This window comes from Prionailurus viverrinus, chromosome D2 (assembly GCF_022837055.1).
Source record: "Prionailurus viverrinus isolate Anna chromosome D2, UM_Priviv_1.0, whole genome shotgun sequence".
Lineage (NCBI taxonomy): Eukaryota > Metazoa > Chordata > Mammalia > Carnivora > Felidae > Prionailurus > Prionailurus viverrinus.
In genome coordinates this window covers 29951339-29972095 of record NC_062571.1, presented here as the reverse complement: position 1 = coordinate 29972095, position 20757 = coordinate 29951339, and the positions used below count along the sequence as shown (strand labels likewise).

At 41.0% G+C, this 20757-nt stretch overlaps 1 protein-coding gene across 2 annotated transcripts in view; it reads right to left on the bottom strand.

Moving 5' to 3' along the window:
- Positions 1-5156: 5156 nt before the first annotated feature.
- MYPN (myopalladin) overlaps positions 5157-20757 on the bottom strand; it is a 76753-nt gene continuing 61152 nt past the window's right edge. For both annotated transcript variants that reach the window (XM_047825703.1, XM_047825704.1), the window contains exons 14-19: positions 20253-20335; positions 18920-19046; positions 17457-17664; positions 15284-15449; positions 8797-8930; positions 5157-5326 (exon numbers count right to left, since the gene is read on the bottom strand). In XM_047825703.1, the coding sequence (XP_047681659.1) occupies positions 5157-5326; positions 8797-8930; positions 15284-15449; positions 17457-17664; positions 18920-19046; positions 20253-20335 (888 nt within the window). The remainder of the gene's footprint in view (positions 5327-8796; positions 8931-15283; positions 15450-17456; positions 17665-18919; positions 19047-20252; positions 20336-20757) is intronic.

Here is a 20757-nt window from a genome sequence, read left to right as displayed (position 1 = left end):
AATTAGAAGTTGATGGCAGTAAGAAGGCAACTACTTAAAAAAATGCACCCCCTCTGTGAAGTTAAAAGACCGTCAGGCATTCAGAATTTGTTCAACTGAACTGCTTTCTTCTGACCATTGGGCCAAGATGCCTGGAACTGGAGTTAGATCATTTTGGAACATGAAGCATGCTGACAGGCTGTGAGGATGGGGTGAGATGGGATGGGTTACCACAGCAGGGGGATTATAGAACATAGAGCACAGGGCATCAGGGGAGAAAAACAGAATGAGGGATAGATACAGAAAAGACCTTAGGCATGCTTTAGCTTTGACACATCATAGATACAAAAAAGGAGGAAGTAGTCTTTCTTCTCTTATTGGCTGCTTTGCCTGGATCCTATTCTTGGGACCATAGTCCAATTAGGTATAATAGATATTGTAACTCAGTCATGAATTAAACGGGCTTTACTGAATTCACTTGGGAATCTAGAATTGGGTGTTCTGTGTGGAAAGAAATCTATTCTTTTACACAACCAATTTACAAGTGAACATCTGAGGATTTGAACATCATTTGAGGATTATCCAAATTAACCTATCCCTACAAAAGTCAGGTTTTGACTCTGCTGGGAATTATTCTTCATGGTATGTTTCATTCAGAGCTCTAGCTCTATCTACTGCTGGTCTCTTGACTATTTGATTTCTCATCGGATACTTACAAAAGTTAAGAGAGGAATAAAAAGAGAAAGATGCATTGAAACCAGTTCCACTATTTGGTAATTCTGATTAAAACCTTCCCTTAGTGAAGGCTATGTTTCAAAAAGGCAACTTCATCTAAATGGCACATTTCCTTTCTTCATTTTCCCTTTGATCCCCATTTCCATGACTAATCAAGTCATGAAAAGCCCTTCAAGTTGTTTGGAGAGAAGGTTGCTTATCGGACCGGTATGGCTTTTTGAAACAAAGGGCCAGACAAATTGCATCAACTTTCCCTCTTTCCCTGGTCCATTTTTTCAGGTTTTTGAGCTTTCTTTGGGGGCTTCATGAATGCTACATGTCTAATGAGTGTTGCACAAAATAGTAGGGTCTAATAAGGCCAAAGTGTGGTTATTTCTACTTTCTAGGCATGCACTATATGTACAAGGAGGGAGTATATTCTTTACCAGTGCCCAAACTATTGCTTTATGCCATTGGCAGGCATCCCTTTGGACCTTTCTGGGTAAGTTCTGAAATTATTCTTCTCAACCTTGCCTGCTCTTTGGAATCACCTGGGAAGCTTTAAAAAATACTGATGCTATGTCATAACTCCGGAGCTTATGACTTACTGATCTGGGGCTGTGGCCTGGGTATTGAGATTTTTAGAAGCTCCCCAGGAGATTCTATTGTGCAGCCCAGATTAAGAACCACTGCTCTAGGGGTTCCTGGGTAGCTCAGTCAGTTAAGTGTCTGACTCTTGGTTTCGGCTCAAGTCATGATCTCATGGTTCGTGGGATCGAGCCCCCATCAGGCTCTGCACAGTGCAGAGCCTGCTTGGGATTCTCTCTCTCTCTCTCTCTCTCTCTGCCCCTCCCCTGCTCTCTCTCTCTCTCAAAATAAATAAAATAAACTTAAAAAATAGAATCACTGCTCTAGACTCAATTTTATATAGAAACATACTTACATAGAATTTTTAAGTTCAATGTAGGTCAATGAAAATTTTTGAGTGCCTACTCTGTATAAGGTACATGACAAACTTTTGACACAGTCCATACCAACAGTAGCTAAAACCTAGTATAGGCAAGACTGGCTAGTGCAAGGGGAGGGGACAGGAAGGTATATAGAGGTTATATTTTATATAAAATACTATACAAGGTCATCTTTTTCTCAATTCAAGAAACTCACTATAAGTTTTCAAAGAAAGTAGAATTGTATTTGGGTGAGGTCTGGGGGATTGGAAAATACTTTACAGAAGTAGTGACATTTCAGATGGACTTTAAGGAACAGGTAAGATTTCCATAGGTAGTGGTTGGGGGAAAAGCCTTCCATCTAGAAGCAAAAGAGAGGCATTTGGCTGGAAAGCAGGGGACTGTGTTAGGTTTGCCACCACATTGGGTGTGTTTTCTGAGGAATGGGTGACAGACTTTGGGATCATAGTGGACAAAGCCTTGAATATCCCAGGGCAGGAGAGCTGGTACTTGATTTGACTCCAGGAAGCCATTGGGGGTTTGAAATTGGGGCATAACATGACTGGAACGGTAATTCAGGAAGAAAGAGCTGATGCAGATCTGGGCTGGGTTTGAATGGGAGAAACAGCAGGAACAGAGGCAGAAAGGCCACTTAGAAGTTCTTTATTATGGTTGAAGTCAGAAATATTGAGGGGAATTAATAAAGTAATGCAAGTATGAACTGGAGAACTGCAGGGGGATGGAAAGAAAGGGCTGAATGTAAAAGAAATAATAGGGTTAGAATTAACAGGATCTATTAATTGATTGGCTAGAGGAAGCAAAAAGTGACTTGGATGCTTTTTATTTGGATTGCTAGGAATGTGATGGTGACATTAACAGAAATCCTTAAGCAAGGTTGAAGAATGTGTATGAAAGGGAAGGTGATGAATCTGATTTTGGACATGTTGAGTCCAAACATATCCAGCTGACCCAAAATTTCTTATATAACTCTCCCTCATTATAATTGACTTCTAACAGACTTCTCAATGCAGGGCACGGATTTGTTCAACACAGTAGTTCTCAACAAAGGAGGATTCTGCCTCCTAGGAAACATATAGCCATGTCTGGAGACATTTTGGGTGGCCACAACTGGGGGATGGGCCACTATGTTCCTGGCATCTAGTGGTTAGAGGCCAGCGATGCTGCCTAACATTCTACACTGCACAAAGTCCCGGGCGACAAAGAATTATCCATCCCAAAATGTCAACAATGCTAGAGTCCAGAAACCCTGCATTAACATTATCCAATACTTGAAATTTCAGGAATTTTAGAGGTCTTATATTTTATGTTAGACAGCGCCATCCAGTGGCCAAATATAATATTTATCCTAGTTCTCGAACACTAAAAGGCGACGGATAAAAAATATTCAGAAAGCTAAGACATACAGAGATGAAAATTATCCTTTCATGGGAGGACTACTTAGGGTTTACAGAAATAGAGGTGATGGGGAGGTGAGGTATACAACTGTGAAGGAACAATCCTGGAGTTAGAAAGTTCTCTTTGGCTATGAGATTTCATAATAGAAGCTAACACAGAAACAGAACATTTTACAGAATGCATTCTGTATGAAACATACAGTATTTCATTACAGTTGCCTATGTTTTTAATATTGTTCATGAATACATGAAAAAAATGAAACAAAATCTACTAATTTCACCAAATAATTTACCGAAATCTTTATTTCTTAAGGATGTAACCTATGGCATTTTGTTTCATTAAGAAATAAAGATTTGTAGACATTAAGATGATTTTAGAGTCATAAAAAATATAGGATGAAAAGCACTGGAAACTTCTGTCTGATAAAGTATCTATTTCTTCCCCCTCCCAAAAGCAGCACTCTTTATGCCTTACATCTTACCTCCCCTGCTAGATTATAAGCTCCTTGAGGTCAGGGACTGTGTCTTATTCATATTTTCATATTTCCCACAGTTTCTAGCATAGCATCTTATACAGAGTAGACACACAAATGATTTTTTTTGAGTGAATGAATTTATTTTTATACTGGAAATCTTTGCCTTGAAGTGAAGAAAATTTCAAGCCTTTCTAAACAATGACTATTTGTTCATTCGAGTAAGATGCCAGCTGAGGGTGCCTGGATCAGAGAACACCAGACACTTGGGCACAGGGAATTGGTAACAGACACCTCCAATTGATTTCACGGGTGAGTCTGGAGCAAACTGTGCTGTGATTACTATTCCCAGGGCAATTTTTTGGACTGCTGTGTGAATTGCAGATTTCTCTATCTCACATAAGATTCATTCATCCAACAAATATCTATTGAATGTCTATTTGGGGCCAAACACTCTTCTAGGCACTGGGAATAATTGCAGTGAACTTAAGTCTAAAAATTCCTTAAGAGGAAGATTTTGAATAGGTGGGTTGGAATAAAGAGGCATATTCTCCTTTCCTCCCCCTTTTATGGTTAGCATGATATCTTCTATGCAGAAAATGCAAATTAATTATCTCACAAACAGTTCATACCTATTAAAGACCTCTCCCTCCAGAACCATTGCTCTTAAGGGGCAAGTGAAAACTGACAGGCTCCATCACCTTCTCTCCTTGTTTGCATCTCTCCCTTCCTTACTCCCTCATACACTTCCAGACTTTTGGGGAGGGAGGAGGGGAAGATGATGATGACTTTTGCATATTGAACTAGTAGTTTAAAAAGGAACCCCACAGAAGTTTTTGTTGTTAGTTGGTTTACTAACAACCTTTTAGTTCTAGAATTTAGGGATGTGTAGAGTCAGAAAGAAAAACGACTCACCATTATATCCAGAAGACAATGGTGCAGACAGGCTAATGGGGCCTTGTTTTGGCTATAGAACAAGTGCACTGTGCAATATTGAGTGTTTCAGTGAATTTTTTGTATCTCAGGCACATTTTGGCACCTTATAATGTGGCTCAGTACACTCAGGATAAGTAAATCAAAAGTGCTTCTCCACATCTGTGAGTTGTATGGCATGATCTCTTAAGGCTAAGTAGAAGCTGATTAAAAGAATCCATCAAAACTACTGCTATGGATGTAATTGATGAAAGGTAATGGAGACCTCCCCACCTTTTTTATTTGCATTACTGGTGAGTTAATGACACCTAAAGTCACTACTGGCTAACTCCTTTCAGCTCAAGCATATGGCCCCTCATTGCTCCTAGTAGGGCCTAAATATCCCTAACATAGCAGGGGGCAGGGGAGCATGCTAGCTTTTTCCCAAAGCAGTGGATGGCAGCTTCATGACATCTTTGGTTCATCTGTATTGTCTTCTCACATTTTTGTTGGAATCTTTAAAAGGCACAGCCCTACATCTTTCCCCCAGCTGAAACTGCAAGAGTCTCCAGCTGACTTATTCAAAGCACTTCTTGCCAAGGGTCCAGCAGCATGGGAACTTACTCAAATCCAGTTGCTTGGAAACCACTGTATCTGGCTTGTCCTCCTTCCCCCTCCACAGTCCGCCCCCTTATACAGCAAGCACCCAAACATTCCTAAAGTTCATCACTCTCCACTACACTCCGAGAAGAGCATGAATACACCATTGTGCTTTCCATGGAGGAGAAGGCAGAGAAAATGTCAAGTCCTTTACTGGTGAGAGATCCGTAGCGACTGCCACTGGGCCGGACAGACATGGGTGTTGGGATCTGCTGGTGCCACTGAGCTGGAAAATGGACCAAATAATGTGTTACAAAGGAATGCAGTCTAGCAGATACAGTGTAGGGGTGTGTTCTGTCCTCATTCCAACACGTTCTCTAAAATGCACCATTTGTAAAAACAATAAGGTCTCTCCCCTGCTGTGAACTAGGCTGGCCATCTCTTATGCTCCTAATGCCAAAACTCTGGGACTATAAGAGTGGCTGACTAAGGTGATTTTTCAAAATATGACCTAGGATGGGGTCTTCCACGGGCAGTGTAGAAAGAGCTTCAGGCTCTCAAGGGAAGGTACTTGAGAAGGTAGAGACAAGAAACTTGAGGAAATGGAAGCCAAAAGATGGCTCTGGACCTCTCAGTAGTACCTATTTCACACCCTAATCACTAATCAGCCCCTACCTACCCACCTCCCTAATCAGGTTCTAATGAGTTACCGCAAGAAGAATGAAAAGTAACTTCTGTTCAACCAATCATGGTTCAGGTACAAAAGAGAATGTATTAGAATTTCCATATTTAGCAAGCACTGTTTTTAGCAGAGATGATCCTTAGGCTTGAACATGGCCTGAGTGAAATATCAATCCAAACTGCTCTTGTCTTTGATTCAGAAACTACTGAGCAATCTTCTGATTAGGTTTCCAGGGACCTTGATGTGGAGAAGGGGGAACACCAGGTGGGGAACATTGATGCTCTGGTTCCCAGGAAGCTATGGACCTTTTTAGCATTCTGATTTATAAATTGGGCCTTTGTTGATTTCCTTATTTTGAATCAGTTTTTTAGAGTCTAAATACCTCCAAATGAATTGATAAAATCAAATATTGGAAGCTACAATTCTAATAGTGATTCTGCTGAAGAATAGGCATTCAATAAAGCCACAGTGAACAGCTAGTCAAGTCTCTGCTCCAGACATCTTAACCAGCCTACTGTAATTGCTTCTATTAGAAGCCCTCCTTCGGATGAGAGAGGGGAGCCTGTCCTCAGACAGGCAGGAAGTGGTGGGAGAGGGGGTAGGGGATTGATTTTAGCCCAAGTCCTTCATCCTCTCCTCCACTCCCAGGTTCCCAACTGAGGAAATAACACCCCCTATTGTTGGTGCTGTGCAACCAAGACAGGAGACAGAAGGGTGAGCCAGGACAAACAACCAGGAAAGGGAGAAGGATTGGGACAAAACTTATCTATTTCAGGGCTTATTGGTACTGGGTTTCTTGGCTGGAGACCTAGTTCCCTCTGGTATGGTGAAGTGGATGAAATGGATAAGGGACTTAGCCTAGGTTGAACTATATCGATGGCCCTCTCTCCCCGCCCCCAACCAGGGGACAGTACATTAGGGTCAGCTTCCCTGACAGTTGAATTTCTTTTCAAGTCCAAGGATAAAGGAAAATAATCAGAAAGCTATATATTTCCCCCAAGTATTAGAAAATGGCAGGCCAAGGTCCCACCTGCATGGTACTAAAAAAGGGATATACCTAGTATGCACCTATGAAGAGCAGGGACCTCAGGTTCTAGACACAGTGACTCCTATTTGTAACTTAGGTTAATCATGTTGAACCAGTAATGAAGAAGAAATTTATTAATTATTTGGGCACCTGGGTGGCTCAGTCAGTTGCTCAATGAACCGACTCTTGGTTTTGGCTCAGGTCATGATCTCACAGTTTGTGAGTTTGAGCCTTGCGTCAGGACAGCCTGCTTGGGATTCTTTCTTTCTCTGCCCTTACCCGACTCATGCGTGTGCTTGCTTGCTTGTACACACTCTCTTTCTCTCTCAAAATAAATAAACTTAAACAAAAGAAATGTGTTAATTATTAAATTATTTTTTAAAACAAATTTTAAAGGAGAGGAAAAAAGAATCACCCTTTTAGATTAAGGAATATGTCTCCAAAAGTGCCAGTTAGTGTCAAAATTATAGACAAGATGCATAAAGTACATTAATAGATTAATAAAGATGAACTTGTTGGGGCACCTGTGTGGCTCTCAATTGAGTGTCCAACTCTTCATTTCGGCTCAGGTCATGATCTCACCATTCGTGGGTTCTTGTGGGTTCGAACCGTACGTTGGACTCTGTGCTGGCAGCATGGAGCTGGTTTGGGATTTCTCTTCCTTTCTCTCTGCCCCTCCTCCACTCGTGTGTGTGTGTGTGTGTGTGTGTGTGTGTGTCGACGCGGGGCTCGAACTCCCGGACCGCGAGATCGTGACCTGGCTGAAGTCGGACGCTTAACCGACTGCGCCACCCAGGCGCCCCAAATCCTTTTTTTTTTTTAATGTTTATTCATTTTTGAGCGAGGGAGACAGAGAGTGAGCAGGGGAGGGGCAGAGAGAGAAGTAAACAGAGAATCTGAAGCAGGCTCCAGGCTCCAAGCTGTCAGCACAGAGCCTGACACGGGGCTCAAATCCACAAACTGTGAGATCATGACCTGAGCCAAAGTTGGATGCTGAACCAACTGAGCCACCAAGGCACCCCTAAATCCTTTTGAAAATTAGAAACATGGCTCAAAGGAATGATACAAAAACCTGGATTTGCATCTCGGCTATAGATACTTAACCTCCCTGAGCCCAGATTCAGGGCTGGATCCCATGACCCTGGGATCATGACCTGAGCCAAAATCAAGAGTCAGATGCTCACCTGACTGAACCACCCACGTGCCCATCTTCAGCATTTAAATGAGGGTGACAACAGGGGTGCCTGGGTGGCTCAGTCGGTTAAGCGTCCAACTTCGGCTCAGGTCACAATCTCACGGTCTGTGAGTTCGAGCCCTGCGTCGGGCTCTGGGCTGATGGCTCAGAGCCTGGAGCCTGCTTCCAATTCTCTGTCTCCCTCTCTCTCTGCCCCTCCCCCGTTCATGCTCTGTCTCTCTCTGTCTCAAAAATAAATAAACGTTAAAAAAAATTAAAAAAAAATAAATGAGGGTGACAACAATTGCAATAATTGGAAGGTCCTAAGGGTACCATTTTGTAAATTACAAGTCATTATCCAAATATCATTTGATATTATTATTAGGACAGCTCTCTATTATTAGTCTGGTTGTGGGATTGGCACAATAAATATTTATGGAATGAATGAACAGGTGAATGAGGACAGGACACTTCTGCTGGGTGGAGGTATGTGTGGGGGAAATGACAGGCAGTGGGGAGGGAGTTCCAGTGGGTGGCCCATGGCATGAAGGAGACAGCATGAGATGCTAGATGATCGGAAGCACAAGCATGGTTAAACTCTGAAATAGCTGTAATTCCTAGTAATATAGGTCTTTTTTTGGAAGAAACTTAAGCTCATTTAAATGCAAAAGTGTGCAAAAGTGTACAAAAGTATACAAAAATATACAAAAGCCTTGAGGCGACTAGGGTGAAATGATTTTAAAAATCCATCGTTTAAGCACTAAAATATAATCTAACCAATTCAATTATGGAAACATACTACGCCTGTCCTTAAAACATTTTTTTCAAGCTGCCTATCATACACAGATGTTCAACTGAGGACGTTACACCTACCGTATATATCCAACCTGGCAGTGCATGACACGATGCCAGCTTCATTCTTGGCTGACAACGTGTACCATCCAGCGTCAGATTTCTTGGCTGGCTGAATGAGGAGGCAGACATACCCTGTTGCGTCCTGGTGCATACTAGAGAAAAGAGAGAACATATCTGCAATTGCATCCAGGGGCAGAAAAGGCCTTAGAGAATTCAGGGCTCAGGGAAACTCTCAGGGCAGATCCAGCAGGGCAGCGCTACCCCTCTCCTCCCTGACCCTCCAGAGAGGGAAGGGAGACTCAACTTAAGGCAGTTATCAAAGGCAAACTGAAAAGTGGAAAGGAATCACAAAAGAGCAGCAGTTAACCCGGTGAGGCCCAGATGAAGGTTGACAGCCCAGGCTGAGACCTGTTCTTGCCCTTCCCACTGTTCCACCTCTCCTGGAGTTATACTCCCCCCCAGAGGAGGTGCCCCCACTTGTCACAACCAAAGTCCAGAAAAATCTCTTTTCCAAACCTGATTGGACATTTCAACAAGAACTTTGCTAAGAAGCTATGGGAAAGTAGACCAAGATGGGAGTCCAGGGATTGATATACTGTTAGTATGGAGGGGTTATTTCTTAATGTAACCAACTGGGCATGTGCAGCAGTTAGCTTAATACAGTTCAGGAGCAAATCAGCATGTTGTTTCCTTATGTTTCCTTGATATCAGTAGTTCTCAACCTTGGCTGCATATTGCAATCCTGGATAATTACGCTAATATTTCATGTTATATTAATGAGTTATATTAATTGATTAACTAATTAATTAATTATTTAAACTTTACGCCCAATGTGGGCTTGAACTCACGACCCCAAGATCAAGAGTCACATGTTGTACTGATTGAGCTAGCTAGGTTGCATTAACATAGACTGAAATGTTAAATCAAGAATATTTTCTGTGCTTGCTAAAGTTTTACCAGAGAAAAATCTTGACCTATGTAGACTTCTTAGATGCCAAAATTCTGTAAAGCTTGACAGTTACAACATCCTCTGGGACAAATTCATTTCATTGTGAAAAAATAATTCTCAGTAGAAACTTTTGTACACAAGCTGCCTTTGTTTGCTTGCCCCTCATGGAGTAAAACCAAAATGGCAAAGATAAGGTTGGTTAGAGGAAATCTAGCAAGATACCCACTTTTGGTAACTGGATCCTTAGTTTCTTTCCTTTTCCTTCCTTCCTTCCTTCCTTCCTAAGTAGGCTTCACACCCAGGATGGAGCCCAACATGGGGCTTGAACTCATAACCCTGAGATCAAGACCTGAGCTGAGATCAAGAGTTGGATGCTTAACCTACTGAGCCACCCAGGCACCCCCTTAGTTACTTTAAAATTTTTTTTGTAATGTTTATTTATTTCTGAGACAGAGAGAGACAGAGCATGAACGGGGGAGGGTCAAAGAGAGGGAGACACAGAATCCGAAACAGGCTCCAGGCTCCGAGCCATCAGCACAGAGCGGGACGCGGGGCTCGAACTCACGGACCGTGAGATCGTGACCTGAGCCAAAGTCGGCCGCTCAACCGACTGAGCCACCCAGGCGCCCTCCCCCGCCCCCTTAGTTACTTAAAAAAATTTTTTTTTCAACGTTTATTTATTTTTGGGACAGAGAGAGACAGAGCATGAACGGGGGAGGGGCAGAGAGAGAGGGAGACACAGAATCGGAAACAGGCTCCAGGCTCTGAGCCATCAGCCCAGAGCCCCACGCGAGACTCGAACTCACGGACCGCAAGATCGTGACCTGGCTGAAGTCGGACGCTTAACCGACTGCGCCACCCAGGCGCCCCCTCTTAGTTACTTTAAAAATAACCATGTAGTGATGGATAGAGAAGGAGTTACTGCCTTAATGTTTTGTTTTGCTTTATCTTATTTTAGCATTTTACTATCAAAGGGGTTTTCTGTGTACTAATATGACTGAAGACACATGACAAAAAAATGCAAGGTCTTCATTTATTCTGTGCACATTTTTAAACTTAAAACTTAAAGTTTTTAACAAAATCAGAAATTAAAGAGGAGAAATAGCAACCAACCCCACAGGAATACAAAGGATTATAAGGGAATATTATAAAAAATTGCATGCCAAAAAATTGGACAATCTAAAAGAAATGAATAAATTCTTAGAAACATATAACCTCTAAATACTGAATCAGGAAGACATAGAAAATTTGTACAGACCAATCACCAGCAATGAAATTGAATCAGTAATCAAAAAAACTCCCAAGAAACAAAAGTCGAGGATAAGATGGCTTCACAGGTGGATTCTACCAAACATTTGAAGAAGAGTCAGTACCTCTTCTCAAACTATTCCAAAAAAAAAAAAAAAGGTTGGTTAGATGAAATCTAGCAAGAAGGAAGGTAGGCTCCCAACTTCATTTGCTGAGGTCAGCATTACCCTGAACCCAAATTAGATAAAAATACTACAAAAAAAGAGAATTAGGGGCGCCTGGGTGGCTCAGTCGGTTGGGCATCCGACTTCAGCTCAGGTCACGATCTCACGGTTTGTGAATTCAAGCCCTGCGTCGGACTCTGTGCTGACAGCTTGGAGCCTGGAGCCTGCTTCAGATTCTGTGTCTCCCTCTCTCTTCCCTTCCCCAGCTCATGCTGTATCTCTCTGTTTCTCAAAAATAAATAAACATTTAAAAAAAAGAACTGCAGGCTAATATCTCTGATGAACATAGATGCAAAAATCCTCAACAAAATAATAGCAAACTGAATTCAACAATATATATTATGATCGTGATTCCATGATCAAGTGGAATTTATTCCTGGCTTGCAAGGGTGGTTCAATATTCACAAATCAATCAATGTGATATATCACATAAACAAGAGATGGATAAAAACCATATGATCATTTCAATAGGTGCAGAAAATGCATTTTACAAAGTACAACATCCATTCATAGATAGGTTTAGAGGGAACATACCTCAACATAATGAAGGCCTTACATGAAAAATCCACCGCTAACATCATACTCATCGGTGAAAAACCGAGAGGTTTTCCCCTAAGGTTAGTAGCAAGACAAGGATGTCCACTCTCACCACTTTTATTCAACACAGAACTGGAAGTCCTGGCCACAGCAATCAAATAAGAAAAAGGAATAAAAGGCATCCAAATTGGTAAGGAAGTACAATCTTCACTATTTGCAGGTGACATGATACTATATATAAAAGACTCTAGGGGTGCCAGGGTGGCTCAGTCAGTTTGGTGTCTGACTTTGGCTCAGGTCATGATCTCATGGTTCATGGGTTTGAGCCCCACAATAGGCTCTCTGCTGATAGCTCAGAGCCTGGAGCCTGCTTTGTATTCTGTGTCTTCCTCTCTATCTGCCCCTCCCCTGCTTGCACTCTGTTTCTCTCTCTCTCTCTCTCTCTCAAAAATAAATAAACATTAAAAAAAAAATCCTAAAGACTCCACTAAGAAACTACCGGAATTGTTAAATTAAGTCAGTAAGGTTGCAGGATTCAAAATCAATATACAGATATCCATTGCATTTTTTTAAAACACTTTTTAAAGTAAGCTCTACATCCAATGTGGGGCTTAAACTCACAACCCCAAGATCACCAACTGAGTCAGCCAGGCACCCCCTGCCTTGCATTTATATATACTAATGATTAAATAGCAGAGAGAGAAATTAAGAAAACAATCCAACTTATAGGTGCACCAAAACAAAAACAAAAACAAAAGAAACCCTAGGAATAAACTTAACCTAGGAGGTGAGAGACCTGTACTTTGAAAACTATAAAACATAGATGAAAGAAATTGAAGACGACACAAACAAATGAAAAAATATTCCATGCTCATGGATTGAAAGAACAAATATTGTTAAAATACTCATACTACCAAAAGCAATCTACAGTTAGATGCAATCCTTATCAAAATACCAAGAGCATTTTTCACAGAACTAGAACAAATGATCCTAAAATTTGTATGGAACCACAAAAGACCCCAAATAGCTAAAGCAATCTTGAAAAGAAAAACAAAACTGAAGGTATCACAATCCCAGATTTAAAGTTGTACTACAAACCTGTAGTAATCAAAACAGTATGATACTAGCACAAAAATAGACCAATAGATCAATGGAACAGAATAGAGAGCCCAGAAATAAACCCATGATTATACGGTAATTAATCTTTGACACAGGAGGCAAGAATTTGCAAGGGAAAAAGTCTCTTCAACAGATGGTGTTGGGAAAACTGGACAGCTACAAGCAAAAGAATGAAACTGGATTACTTTCTTACACCACACACAAAAATAAACTCAAAATGGATCAAGGCTCTATGTGAGAACTGAAACCATAAAAATCCTAGGAAAGAGCATAGGCAGTAACTTCTCTGACATCAGTCATAACAGCATTTTTCTAGGTATGTCTCCCGAGGGAAGGGAAACAAAAGCAAAAATAAACTATTGTGACTACATCAAAATAAAAACTTCTGCATAGCAAAGTATACAATCAGCAAAACTAAAAGACAACCTACTGAGTCGGAGAAGATATTTGCCTACGACTTATCTCATAAAGGGTTAGTGTACAAAATATATAAAGAACTTAATACGACTCAACACCAAAAAGCCCAAATAATCCAATTAAAAATGGGCAGAATACATGAACAGACATTTTCTCAAAGAAATGCAGATAGCCAACAGACACATCAAAAATGCTCAACATCACTCATCTTCAGGGAAATGCAAATCAAAACCACAATGAGATATCACCTCACACCTGTCAGAATGGCTAAAATCAACACAAGAACCAGCAAGTGTTGATGAGGATGTGGAGAAAAAAGGAACCCTTGTGCACTGTTGGTGAGAATGCAAACTGGTGCAGCCTCTGTATGGAGGCTCTGCAAAAAATTAAAAATAGAATCACCATATGATTCAGTAATTCCACTACTGGACTTTGTGTGTGTGTGTGTGTGTGTGTGTGTGTGTGTGTGTTTTTAAATGTGTATTTATTTTTGAGACAGAGACAGAGCATGAACGGGGGAGGGTCAGAGAGAGAGGGAGACACAGAATCGGAAACAGGCTCCAGGCTCTGAGCCGTCAGCAGAGAGCCGACGCGGGGCTCGAACTCAAGGACCGTGAGATCATGACCTGAGCCGAAGTTGGATGCTTAATCGACTGAGCCACCCAGGCGCCCCCCACTACTGGATTTTTATGCAAAGAAACAAAAATACTAATTTGAAAAGATACATGAACCTGTATGTTTATTGCAGCATTATTTACAATAGCCAAAATATGGAAGCAACCCAAGTGTCCATTGATAGATGAATGGATAAAGAAGATGTGATATGTATATATATATATATATATATATATATACACACACATATGCATGTGCATGTGCGCGCACCCATGTGCGCGCGCACACACACACACAAACACACACAGGAATATTACTCAACCATAAAAAAGGATGAAATCTTACCATTTGTAATAACATGGGTGGATCTAGAGAGTATAATGCTAAATGAAATAAGTCAGAGAAAGACAAATACCATATTATTTCGCTCATATGTGGAATTTAATAAAAAACAAAGGAATAGGGGTGCTCTGGTGGCTCTGTCGGTTAAATGTCCGACTTTGGCTCAGGTCACGATCTTGAGGTTCATGAGTTCGAGCTCTGCATAGGGTTCTGTGCTGTCAGCACAGAGCCTGGAGCCTGCTTTGGATTCTGTGTCTCCCTCTCTCTCTGCTCTTCCCTTGCTGGCACTCTGTCTCTCTCCCTCTCAAAAATAAATAAACATTTAAAAAATAATTTAAAAAAAACCCAAAGGAACAAAGGGAAAAAAGAAATAAACCAAAAAACAGACTCTTAACTATAGAGAACAAACTGATGGTTTCAGAGGGGAGGTTGGTGGGAGGATGGGGGAATAAAGGAAAGGGATTAAAAAGTACACTTAGGGGCGCCTGGGTGGCGCAGTCGGTTAAGCCTCCGACTTCAGCCAGGTCACGATCTCGCGGTCCGTGAGTTTGAGCCCCGCGTCAGGCTCTGGGCTGATGGCTCAGAGCCTGGAGCCTGTTTCCGATTCTGTGTCTCCCTCTCTCTCTGCCCCTCCCCCGTTCATGCTCTGTCTCTCTCTGTCCCAAAAATAAATAAACGTTGAAAAAAAAAATTAAAAAAAAAATAAAAAGTACACTTATCTTGATAAGCATTGAGTAATGTATAGAATTGTTGAGTCACTATATTGTCCACCTGAAACTAATATAACGCTGTATGTTAGCTATACTGAATTTAAAATTTAAAAAAACCCACTAATTAATCTGGAAAAAAATTAAGGTTTGGAACTGTGGGACATCTGTATTATGGACTGTCCTTCAGGAACAAAAAGAAATTCTTGATAGGTACAATGATGTGGATGAAATTCAAATGCATCATATTGGGTGACAGACAGATTCAAAAGACAACAGACTTATTTGGGTGCCCAGGAAGCCCCACTGAGTTTGGAAGTCCCTTTGAATGTGGAAGCAGGCTCTACCTGATCCTCTCTCTGGTGAAAGGGATGGTTTCGTTGTCCTTCTTCCAGTAGAACACGGGTGGTGGCATGCCTATCACACGGCACTCCAGCCTCACTGGGTGGCCTTCGGGAACGCCGCTGTTCTGCAGTTTCTCCAGGATCACAGGTGCTTTCTTCACCTCTTTGGCTGAATGAGAAGAAGGGCCATTCTTGTTTGAATAGTAAGTGCCTGGGGGTTCACGCTTCAAACTCATTACAGTTAAAGAATTTAGCAGAGTAGGCACCCCCCTCCCCGACTTTACCTTCTCTTCAGAACACTTTTTACCTCTCTAAGTGCAGATCGCTGTCTTGATAAAAGCTCCAGAAATGATTTAAAAAGAAATAATGAAACTTGCACTTTGTATGAGAGACAACACTCAAGGGCCTGTGCTGCACATGGGGGATGCGAATAGTGGGTGTGGAATTTAAAGAGTTTCTTTTATTCTCAGCAGTAAATTTTGAGAAACAACAGACTTTAAATACTAAATATATCCTTTCTCTTTTCTAGAGGAGTTTATTTTGTGGAAGGCATATTAATTTTCCCTCAACTTTTATTTTGAAGAAGTTTATAGCTACAGAAAAGAAGTACATTACATTTTACAAATATTTGAAAAATGTTTATTTATTGTTTTTGAGAGAAAGAGAAAGAGTGCAAGCGGGGGAGGGGCAGAGAGAGAGGGGGACAGAGGATCCAAAGTCGGCTCTGGGCTGACAGCAGAAAGCCTGATGTGGGGCTCAAACCCATGAACTGCAAGATCATGACCAGAGCCAAAGTTGTACACTTAACCGACTGAGCCACCCAGGCACCCCGAGAGGTACACTACTTAAACACACACACACACACACACACACACACACACATTATGCTTCTTAAGGAGGCCTTTTTTGGGCAAAGATACCTCATATTTCAGGATTCCAGAGTCAATATTTGCAAAATAGTGGGGGGAAAAATGAAAGCTTACAGTTAATATGTCCTTGCAGAATGAGCTTTTCCTACTCTGTTGGGAGGAAAAAATTAAGAGTGAGAAAAACAAAAAGATATATGGGGCAAGCAGCCACTAACCTATAGACAGGATAGCATGCCGAAGCCATCCTTGTTTCTGGTAGGGGCCACACATGGGAGAAAGCTCAGCACTAGAATTCATGTATTCTGAAATCTAGTTTTGGCTAGACTCCTGCCCTAAGGGCTGGTATCAACCAAGTGATGATGACTAGTCATTATTTGTAGGCATTACAGTATTTTGTTCATATCATCTCATAAGGTAAAGGTTCATTTGCTTAGTTATCAACTCAACATTTGGTGAGCACCGTTCATGTTCTAGACACTGAGTCAGACACTCGAGATACACCAAAAAAGTCAGAATGTCTGACTTTAGAAGCTTACAGTCTCTTCAGGAAGGCAAAACAGTTACATAGAAGGCTGTAAGTGCTCTGAAGAGCCCCTCCTTTTCTTTAAAAAAAAAACACTTCTTTTTAATGCTTATTTTGAGAGAGAGAGCAAATGCGGGCTGGGGAGGGGCAGAGAGAGAGAGAGGAAAAGAGAGAGACAGAATATGAAGCAGACTCTAGGCTCTGAGCTGACAACACAGAGCCCAACACAAGGCTTGAACCCATGAACCGTGAGATCATGACCTGAGCTGCAGTCGGACACTTAACCGACTGAGCCACCCAGATGCCCTGAGCCCCTCCTTTTCCAAGTGCTATGGAAACAGAGGAGGATGTGCCTTGGTGGTAATGTTTGAATTAAGCCTTTGACAATGAGGAGGTGGTTCCTAGGCAATGAAGGGCATTCCTGGTAGAAGGATCACTGAAGCAAAGATTATGGAAGCTTGGGGTAGGGCCAAGATTCTGGTGTGTTCCAGGAGTGATGAACATAGGGCAAGTGACTTGGATTTAGTGATAGTCAATTAACTAATGAATTGATTGATTGATTAACTATTATAATGACTCCCACACAAGGTACCACATTATGTGTTTTAGCTTACTGATATGTCTTTGAAAGCAATGTAGGAAATAATGGCCCTTACTACATGAAGGAGAAATTGAAATGAGGTTTGGTGGGGCAAAGGACTAAGGAATGCTGTCAGAGGCTGTGCATATTTGGGCAGCAACTTTGAAGGGAGTTATGTTTAGGGGCCCCAGCAGCAAACCTTACCTACTACAGTGAGCTCCAGACTAAAGGAATTCTGTCCAGTTTTGTTGGTAGCAACGCATGTATACGTCCCCGCATCACGTTGAGTGAGTGGGTCAATGAGCAGAGAGTGGACTCCAGTCTCCCTGACCAACATCTTGTGGGAGGCGTCTGGTAGCACAGGTTGGCCATTGAGCAGCCATGTCAGCTCTGGGGGCGGTAAGCCACTCACCTAATAAAGAACAGGACAGCTGAGGCAAATGGCAGACTGATGACAGGCAGATTTATTTGGTGGCTGAATTCTTTATCCTTGTCTGGCACCAAATAGATAGTGAGAAAATACATGGGGTGTATTTTCTACAGGGACATCAGGACAAGAGGGGTCTGGATGGATGACTGCATTAATTTAAACTGTATAGTATTTTGACCCCAAATCAGGTCATGATTATATTCTAGATTAGAATAAATAAGAAATAAAAAATTAAATAAATAGGTAAAATAGGCCTGCCACGTCAGTTTCACAGATGGTATAATTGCTTACATACTAACAAGCAAGAGGCAGTCAAGAAAAGGGCAGACCTTAAACTAGAGTTCTCAAACCTTGCCGTGTATTATGATCAAGTGGGGAGCATTTGAAAATCTTAATGCCCATTTACTATATCAAGTCAGAATCTCTGGGGACGGGACCTGGAATGGGTATCTTTTAGGGTTTAGCATGGAAGAAGTAACAATCAATCCCGAATATTATTTAGGCAGACATTGGCAGAGCAAGAGCCACCTGGAGAAGTGGATTCCATGAATGCTTAACCTCAAGCCTTTACTAATTTGCATCTACAATTTCCACAGCATTCTGATCTTTGGGGTGAAAGAGGTGACTTAAGTTTCTCTTCATACTGAGAGATCTCCATGTTGCTCGACTGAATATAGTTTCTGGTTGAAGAATTAGAATGTAGAATAGCTAAAGGTGGTGGCTGTTGATTAGTATGAGAAACCAGCTTTGATTTTCATAAACCACCTTGGAGCCATCTTTTCATGATTATAATTTTTTTCAAAGTCTATATATCACAGCAATTCACCTCAAGGATACAAAAATCACAGTTTTGGCTTTATAGTAATAAAGACTTTCCGGGCACCACATGGAAAATGTCTAAATTATATCAATCAATCACCTCTTTGGTTGTCTTTTACAAATTCAGAGTTAACTTGATACAATACCAATGTAAATTTTTTCCCAATGAAATCTTATTAAGATGTAAAGATTTAAAAATTTCATGAAATTCTTTTGTCTGGTATTAAATGCTCTGTAAAAGCCTTTTGAGAAAAGAAGTGATCTATCTCCCTTCCCCAGTCCCCCTGTCCCAAAACAAAACAAAAACCAACCCAAAACAAAAAATAAACACAAAACAAATACAAACAAAAGTAAGTGCATAACGAACAAATGCAAAATGTGAACAGATCTGGAACCAAGGATGGCTATTAGAGTCTACCTTACAGTCCAGTCGACACAGGCGCCCCTCGTGAGCTACCATATCCCCAGGAGCCTGCAGGAAATGTGGCCGGAAAAAGCGTTCCTGTAGGGGCTCTTTGTCTCTTTCTTGTACTCGGGACCTTCCTCTATAAAAACAAGCATGTTCAGGCATTAAACATAGAAACCAATTTATAAGCTTATGACAGCAGGCATTTAGGCTGGGCTATAGAGCCTAGAGAACAGATATTTTTTGGGAGGGTGGGGTGGAGAAGGAGGTCGCTCTACGTAAACAAATAATAAATAACAAATAATGGTGTGGAGCTGAGGTAAAAAACAAAGTAGTAAGCATTTCATACACGTAGGATTATCTTGTGAGATCTGTAATCAAATAAACAGGCTTTAGCTTCTTTCTCTTTGAAGTCATCCTGGGTTAAGTGGCTCAGCTCTTCTTGCCTTGGCTTTGACCAGTTGTTCAAAAGTTTCAAAATAAACAAATAAATCAGTATTCAAGCTGAATCTCAAATGAAAGCCAAAAGACAAGTCCTGTTTATTACCCAGAACAAGGCAGCTGCAATCCCTGTGTCTCTAAGTAATAAAATTTAACCTGGCTATAAATTATGGCAGACTATTAAAGATGATCGTGAACTTAAACTGGTTAAGACGGACTCACAGTAACAGCTGTTCTTGAAGAAAAAAAAAAATGAAGAAGAAGGTATAGTTGCAGTGGTGATGAAATACTGTATCTGAAACGTGGGTCACTATTTTTGCTCCTTTGGTAAGTCAAATATAATTCATCCATGTCAGCAACTGTGGAATGCTCTGCTAAGACTTAGTGGCACCATAAGACTCAAAGGGAAGCCAGGCTCTTAATTCTTAGTGGTTAATAAAATCATGGAGGAAGAAAGCTAGTTGCTATATTAGAGGCAACTGTTATATTGGGGACAACAACAACAAGAATAATCAATCTATATACATATAATCATTAACAGTTTATATATTATTAAGGAAAATATGGCAATTTAATTCAAAGACTCTGGTTTTACATATTACCTGTACTGCTACTACTAATGGTTACAAATTTTGAGCCATTAAAAGTGTGCCACAGACCAGTGCTTCTCAAATATAATGTGTTTCTAAATCACTTCAGGATCTTATTAAAATGTACATTATGACTCTGTAGGTCTAGGGTGGGCTTGTGATTCCACATTTGCAACAAGTTCCCAAGGGATGCTGATGCTGCAGGCGAGGGGCTACATTTTAGGTAACAATTTGTAGACCCAACACTTAGATGCTCATTGTGGTGGGTGGATGCTTGGGAAGGGCTAGAGAAGGGAGATTCTTACTGTCTTTACCTGTGAGACTGACCACCAGATGTTAGTCGACTACGAATGGGCAAACCTTGTACCATCAAGTGGCCAGAACAGCTGATTCTCCCCTGAGAAACAAAAGTGAACAAGATTAAAAATAAGAAGACTTCCACATTTTTTTAAATTTATATAAATTTTTCTGTGCCAGAACATTATGAACCTTTTGGCAAACTTGGGGGTGGGAATGAAAATAATAAAATATGACTCCTTAGATCACTGTTAATATTTCAGGGGGATTTTTAAGAATATTGTGATGACTTTCATTTTGAGCTTGGAAATGAACAGAGCACAGATGTAAAAAAATTTGAATTCTTGTGCACTTAACATTACCTGCAGCAACATGCAGAGACCCTGGACAAGTATATTATGCTTTTCTCAATAGAGTTTATCCTCAAAACTAACATTTTAATAAGAAGAGTGGGTGAGAGTAGAAATTATAGTTGTATATTTTCTGTTCTAATAGTAGTTGAAGATATTTATTCTGCCATAT